General features: G+C 42.9%; 1 protein-coding gene across 1 annotated transcript in view; it reads left to right on the top strand.

The window, feature by feature from the left end:
• Nucleotides 1-4,345, top strand: part of prkx (protein kinase X-linked) — a 23,420-nt gene extending 19,075 nt beyond the window's left edge. The window contains exons 6-8 of the mRNA XM_031852018.1: nucleotides 94-151; nucleotides 1,703-1,780; nucleotides 1,897-4,345. Coding sequence (XP_031707878.1) covers nucleotides 94-151; nucleotides 1,703-1,780; nucleotides 1,897-2,022 — 262 coding nt within the window. The 3' untranslated portion in view covers nucleotides 2,023-4,345. The remainder of the gene's footprint in view (nucleotides 1-93; nucleotides 152-1,702; nucleotides 1,781-1,896) is intronic.
• Nucleotides 4,346-7,025: the final 2,680 nt, after the last annotated feature.

The following is a 7,025-nucleotide window of genomic DNA, read 5'->3' as shown; positions in this document are numbered from 1 at the left end:
AGAGAGAGAGAGAGAGAGAGAGAGAGAGAGAGAGAGAGAGAGAGAGACTGTACAGCTTTGGATTCACTCACTGTTTCTTCTCCTCCCCCCCAGAGACCTCATCAAGAAGTTTCTGGTCATCGACCGAGCCAGACGGCTAGGCAACATGAAGGTGAGTTGGTTCGACTTCCTGGCTCCCTGAAGCACACGGTAGCGCCCTGTATTTCATAGCGTCAGGTAGACTGACGTCAGCAGTCTGAGGACGGGACAGGAAAGAGAAGCTGCACATGCTTCCAATTAGAGAGAAACCAAGAGACAAGTGTTTGGACCGTTACAGGTTTTTCACATCTGTCTGACTCCTAAAATAAATAAACAGTCGTGCCTAACGAAGGCAACATCAAAAACAATTTCATACGCACAAAATCTCAAATTTGTGTACAGTCGCTTTCAAAGCCTGTCCTGTCTGGAGCCCATTTTAATCAATATGGATATAGAAATATTAGAAACGCCTTTAAATGTTAGAATATTAGATTAAACATGAGAAACAGCGATCACTGTAACACGATACAATCCAGCAAACTAGATCCTCCAAAACACTGTGAACATTAGGAGCTTCACGAGGGAGGATTGATGTCTTTATGTATTGTATATATATTGAGTATATATTGTAATCTGGCCCCCCAGGCTCAGAGGCCCAGACAAAAAATGTCCGCACATTACTCACTGCTGCTCGTAAACCTCGTTGCCGTGAGCTCACTGTGATAATTGAGGATGAAGATGAATGTATCAACATTTTGAATAGATTATGACAGAGGAAATTACACAAATATGGCAAAAAGTGAAGCCGTAAAGGTTGGGCTACCGGAAAGGAACAGAATGTTGTGTTCGGGCTTCACTTATCCACCTGAGAGAGTTTTATTGTGCAAATTTAAAGATTGCTATGACTTCATCACTCTCTCTTAAGAGTTAGTTTTACCTGAAACAGGGTTGGACAAGAAGTTACAGAAGAAGAAAAAGTGTGCAGGTATTACATTTAACTGGGAGCCAGCCACTTCATCGGGCACCAGCGGGAGCTGTGTAGAGTCCCATTCAAACTGGAGGACTGGAGCGTTTCAGCTCACATTAGTGAGAGGACAGCCCTCTCCATGAAACACATACTTCTCTGAGCCCACTGATTAGCTCCACATAATCCCAGACAAGATGCTATTGATTTGTGGCTCTGCAGAGCACAGCGGTCACAGGCCGGACTAGACGACACACACTAAAGCCTTTTTAAAGGTGTTAATTGAATTTGCATTCAGCTACTGCATTAATGTTGGTGATAATATTCAACGTACATGGAATGATCTGTCGTTACCAGATGCTTCAACACCTCCCAGCTCCACACAGGACGGCGTCACCTCTCATGACCTGCCATAAGAGCTCATCGACACAGAGCTCAGATCACTTAAAAGAAATGACGTTGAAATGAAGTGCAACCCACAGAGCAGCAGCAGGAGCTCTGATTGGCCAGCTGTTGTGTATTAGCGGGAGTCTGGCCTATCACGGCTCCTGCTGCTGCCGCTGCTGGGTCACACTCATCTTTGTTTCTAAATGGTCCATCTTTAAAAATTAAAGCCAAACAAAAGAAAAAGAAGAATTTCTACTGTGTTCATGAAATGTAGTATAAGTAATGCTTTGATTATAGAAACAGATCTGCATACAGCCATGTTTTGTGTTTCAGAACGGAGCAGATGATGTGAAGAAGCATCGGTGGTTCAAGACCATTGACTGGGAGGCCGTTCCTCTGAGGAAGCTGAAGGTGAGCTGACACGGACCAACAGTGCTTTTCAATTTGACTCTTATCTTTTTATAAGGAGCATGCACATTGATCTACATTGTGCTCCCACTCACCGGGACGTCCCGTTGTCTCCACAGCCCCCCATAGTTCCTAAAGTGTCCCATGAGGGGGACACTTCTAACTTTGATGTTTACCCAGAGGACGACTGGAAGAAAGACCCTCCTGTGCCTCCGAAGGACTTGGAGACCTTCAAGAACTTCTGATCGCTGAGCCTGGTGTATTTATTGACGGAATATCCTGAGAATTGACACAGCGTCATGTGTAGTAACTGTTCCAGCTGCTATCACGGAGAGAATCCTTATTTATCAAAGCCAGGAGCCTCCTGCTATCGTAATAACGGCCTCCTGAGAGACATGATTGATGCTGTGACTGTCTCATACCACAGAGATGATTTGCTTTTTATACTTTTATTTATCTGACTAAAGTCAAACCTTTTGCTGTTTTGATTTTTTTAATCAGTTTTTTTCTCTGAGCCTGCTCATATGCAAAAATAATGAGTTTCCTTTGAAACCAAAAGACTTACTTTCTAGCTTTTAAAAATAATCAGGTCTTTTTTTATATTATGTTTTATACGTTCTCTCTTTTTAAAAATGTTTATTCAGTCATATCTAATGTGACTCCAGACTGGTGCTGTAACTGTCAGCTGGCCAGTAGTCATGAATGCAGTTTCACACTCATTGTTCTGTAGTCATGAGCACTTGTAAGAAGGTGCCTTACACCACAGTTTGATGGGCATAGAAATAGTGCTTCTCCTCAGCCACCGCTGGTCTCAGTCCATGTGAGGAGCTGAATGTGCTGCCAAGTCTACAACAGCTTCATCCCCGGCCAAAGGACTTTATTATTACTGTACAGTCCCAGCTGTTCCACACATGAACCACAGACTTTCCCCAGCCCCTCTGTGCTCACTACACTCATCCTCATCATTATCGTCCTGGCTGTCCTGCTTTTAAAGCCCAGTCATGTGAGGTGAAAGGTGCTGGGGTGTGAGGTACTTGTCAGTGTTTAGAGCCACTCGTTACAGTATTCATCAGCAGAAGGCTTCGTTTGCTGTTTCTGGACAAATATTGGCCTTTAAAACAAACTTCATATGGTTTAGTCTGTGCCTCGCCTTCATTACAGAGCTGCTACTGTCCAGCTGAAAGGATCCCAATTTGTGTTCAGACCAAAGTCAGGACCGTGTCAGAAGGTACCTGGGTGAAAGTCCCATGTTTGTTTACCCATCCACCTGACCCCCTTCTTACCTGGGCTTTCTCGCTCTTTTATTCCACGTCACCTGACTTCCTCATCACATTGTGCTCGCTTAAGATCAGCTTGTAAACTAGGATAACCCGACACGCGGGGGCGAGTGAGCCTTTGCTACACTGGAGCCCGTTGTCATCAGACCGATAGCTGATGGATCCTGGGATTCAGCTTGAAGGCTGACAGCTGGGCTGGAGGCGGGGGTCAGTTATGCTGGTAGCAGCTAGCGGTGACATGGAACTATACTGATCTATTATGAATGCTAAATAAAACGGTGTGTGTGGGGGCATTTGAGTGACCTCAAACCTACAGTATCTTTGGAATATCTCGACCTAGGCTAATATATCATTCCTCTACTCCATATCTGCACAAAATATCCAAATCTGCTAGCTTCATATTGAATCCATTGTCATAGTTTTTAAAAACGCATACAATATACTGTTGGTTCAATGAGCAAACGTCTAGTCACTCGGTTTCAAAAGTATTAAAGGCATCAGTGCGTCCTCCCTTCTGCGTGAGCAGCAGGCTGTCTGCTTATATGCAGCTGTTATAATGTAAAGAAAACAACCATCACTGCTGTCCTCAATGCCTCACAGGGAGGCACTATAATGACTCGCTGCGCGCGCCTACCCAGTATGCCTTGCGGGATGACCCCATACTTGTCTCTGATTGGCCATATCCTCTCCGGCGTTACAGGTGTCTGCTAAATGCTAATGTTAGCATAGCTATGATGTAGGCTACCAAGTTGGAATGTAGGCACACAGCATGAGCCGCCTGTGCTGAGTTGCTCTCCTCCAGAGCCGGTCTAGTTCAGCTAGCATCATAGCTAGGCTAATGATAGCGTTTAGCAGACGCCTGGACGGGCCAATCAGGCAGAGTAGGGGCGGGTGTTCCCACAAGGCATACTGGGTAGGCACATCCAGCGATTCGCCTTAGTGCGCCCCCCCCCCCCCCTAAAACCTACATCACACACCACTTCGTATGTTTAGTGTTGTCTCTCACAATGGTGCTCGTCCATATAGAGCCTGTTTGTATAATGCATGTGTCTTTAACCTCCACACCCAGCCACTTATGTGTTACCTAGCAATACCTTTACACGTCTCAGCCTTTAAGTTGGCGCAGTCACACATTGTTTTCTACCCTCTACCTAACAATGCCTATCAATATACAATAACTCCTTTTGTACCTGTCATTATGGAACTCTAAGCAATGGCACATGTTTGTATTAAGACTCAAGCGTCTTTGGAAATGTTTGAAAGTGATAAGAAAGAAAAAGCTTTTCTCTTCCTCCCGTGTCCCGCCTGGTCCTTCCTGTCCTCACTCTCTGCACCCCGTGCTGCTGTCTGAAGGGCAGCTCAGGATTCCATATTCGTGAGAAGGAAATCTGACATTTAGGAGATGAACTCATCATTTCACTGATGTTTTAAGGTTTTTGTAACAAAATGCACCAATTGTCTCTTCACATATTGAGAATTCATATACTGTCAACGCTGTGGAAGAAGTTCTCTAAAAGTAGCAATACCATCGTACCATAGAAATATCAAGTAAAAGTACTTAAGTACTGGCATCAAAATATACTTGAAGAAACTAATGGAGTGGATTACAATTATTGATGCATTAATATGTTCATTGCTTTAATGCTGCAGCTGGTAAAGGTGGAGCTCATTTCAATGCCCTATATATATATATATATATATATATATATATATATATATATATATATATATATTTTAATCTCTATAATAATACTCATTTATTACTTGATTGTATTTTGTAATAATAACCTGAATTTATGTCAAATGAATGTTGTCACATAAATCATGTTGTGGAGTAAAAAGTACAGTAGTACCCTCTCAGATGTATTGTAGTAGAAGTATAAAGTATCCCAAAATGGAAATTCTCAAGTAAAGTACACGCACCTCAAAGAGTAAATTATTAACCTTCAAACATCAAGAAAATTACACCTTTTTATTCATTTGATTTTGTTATTTTAGAACATTGATTGGTGCAGCTTTACCTCTGTTACATTCTGATAAAGCTGATTCTCTAAAACCACTATGTGTAGTATACTTATTTTATTACAATATATTCAAGAAAGAGGAGCTGAAGCACATAAAAACTCACAGCGATGTAACAACGCCGTTTTCATTTCAATTCTTAATAACTATGAGTTGTTCATATACTGCTGACTCAGAGATGTTAACTGTCCTCCAGAGGGCTGCAGTTCCTCTCTTCACCATGTGGAGCCGCCAAAGTGTGACATCGCCTTTAGCAGATTTTTGCTGAGATGGTTGGAATTTAGAAAGCTTGGTAGTAATTAAGCACTTTGACAGCAGCAAGGTGTTGGTGGTTTTTCTTTTCTTCGGTTAACCGCCTCACGGAGAAACCGCTGACGTGGCATTTCCCAGCTGTTACCTATGTGTTTTCCAGTAGACGGGTGACTGTATTCCCAGCAGCTGTTTTCATCTGTATCTCCTTAAATCTAATCACACTTTACATGCATTATGGTGAGCTTTAATTTCCTCTGGAAATCCAAAGGTGGGACCGATGTTAAAGTGCTGAACACGGGGTTTGGTGGAGGGTTATTGTGTTTACAGTGGAAAAGTGAGTCATGCTAGTCTCGCTATATGTGATGACAGTTAGGACTCTAATAGTGGGCTAATGAATGCCTTATGAAGGGCCTTTGAGGGGGATTTGCTGGAGTTACTGCAGGTTGATACCTCCCAGAAGGCCTCAGAGACAGGAAATGCTCACGGTCAGAATAAGTCCCTGTACCTAGTGTTGGACACAGAAAAACGACATCTTCCAAATCTGCAACATTCATAAAAAGATTTTACTACTCTATTACGGTATTTTTCATGACTTTACTGCATGATGAATTAAATATTTTCTGTCCTAAACTGGACTCGTCTGCTACATTTTCCCAGAGGTCAATCCCAGCGGGTCACGGAAGAAGAAAACAAATCCCATAGCATCTGACATATGCTATGACAGCCCAGCCTGTCATCCAGGCAGGGTTGTTAATCCTGAGAAAGAGTAGGCTCGGTTTTTAAAATGATCCAACCTAACATAAACAGCCCAGTGCTGCCAACTAGAAGCACTAGCTCCAAAAGTCACTCAATCTAGTGAAAAGGTCACAAAGTCTGCAACGCTGACCTCGCCCTCCAAAGCTACTCCCCCACAATAATCATACTGACTGTTAACAACCAACATGGCTACTGTTGGTATAAAGCTAGCAGCCTGTGATAGAATACGAGCAGGTACAGGCAGGTAGCTCGTCCAGTCATTACAATCAGACTGAAGTAAATGAATGGATGGTCTTATTACAGTCCGGCGACAGCCACAGATGTCATTGATTGCTGTCAGCATGTAAAGAAAACTTTGTTCAGTTAAAAGTTTCAAAGTCATATGAAAAAAATGTCTTTGAAGATCAATTCCCACTCTAGCATTAAGTCCATTTGGGTTTTATGAGGTCCCGTCAGACCAAACGAACTCCTGAACCCTGCATGGAGAGGGCAGCTGTGAACGGGCACACTTAATTAGTGCTTTTGCAATGAGGCCGGAGAGAAGAGGAGGCCCGCAGGCAACCGGTCCTTTGGCTCAGCGAGGACACGCTTCACCGAGGCAATAAACTCAACGGCAGCGCTTCCCTTTTAAATAAGACACCTCTGAAAATAATAATTGTTTGATTCTCCTGGATTACTTCTCAAGTCTGGACTTGAAAGGTTAATGCAGACTTGTGGGAGGCTACGAGCAGACATGACAATCACATCACAAAAATGATTATGATGCAACAGCCCCTGACAAATTAATTCATTGAATTTCGTGCAGCAGGGAAATAGAAATAAAGTGGAAATAAGCTTTAAATGAATGAATAATGAACACTTTGAGCCCCCCATAGAAACCAAAAAGCTTTCCAATTACTCTTGGCACCAGCACTGATCCCATAAGAGCCCGTCTGAGAGTT

The sequence above is a fragment of the Anarrhichthys ocellatus genome, unplaced genomic scaffold (assembly GCF_004355925.1).
Source record: "Anarrhichthys ocellatus isolate YVR2014 unplaced genomic scaffold, GSC_Weel_1.0 scaffold12, whole genome shotgun sequence".
NCBI classification, from domain to species: Eukaryota; Metazoa; Chordata; class Actinopteri; order Perciformes; family Anarhichadidae; genus Anarrhichthys; species Anarrhichthys ocellatus.
This window is presented reverse-complemented; position numbering and strand designations above follow the sequence as displayed.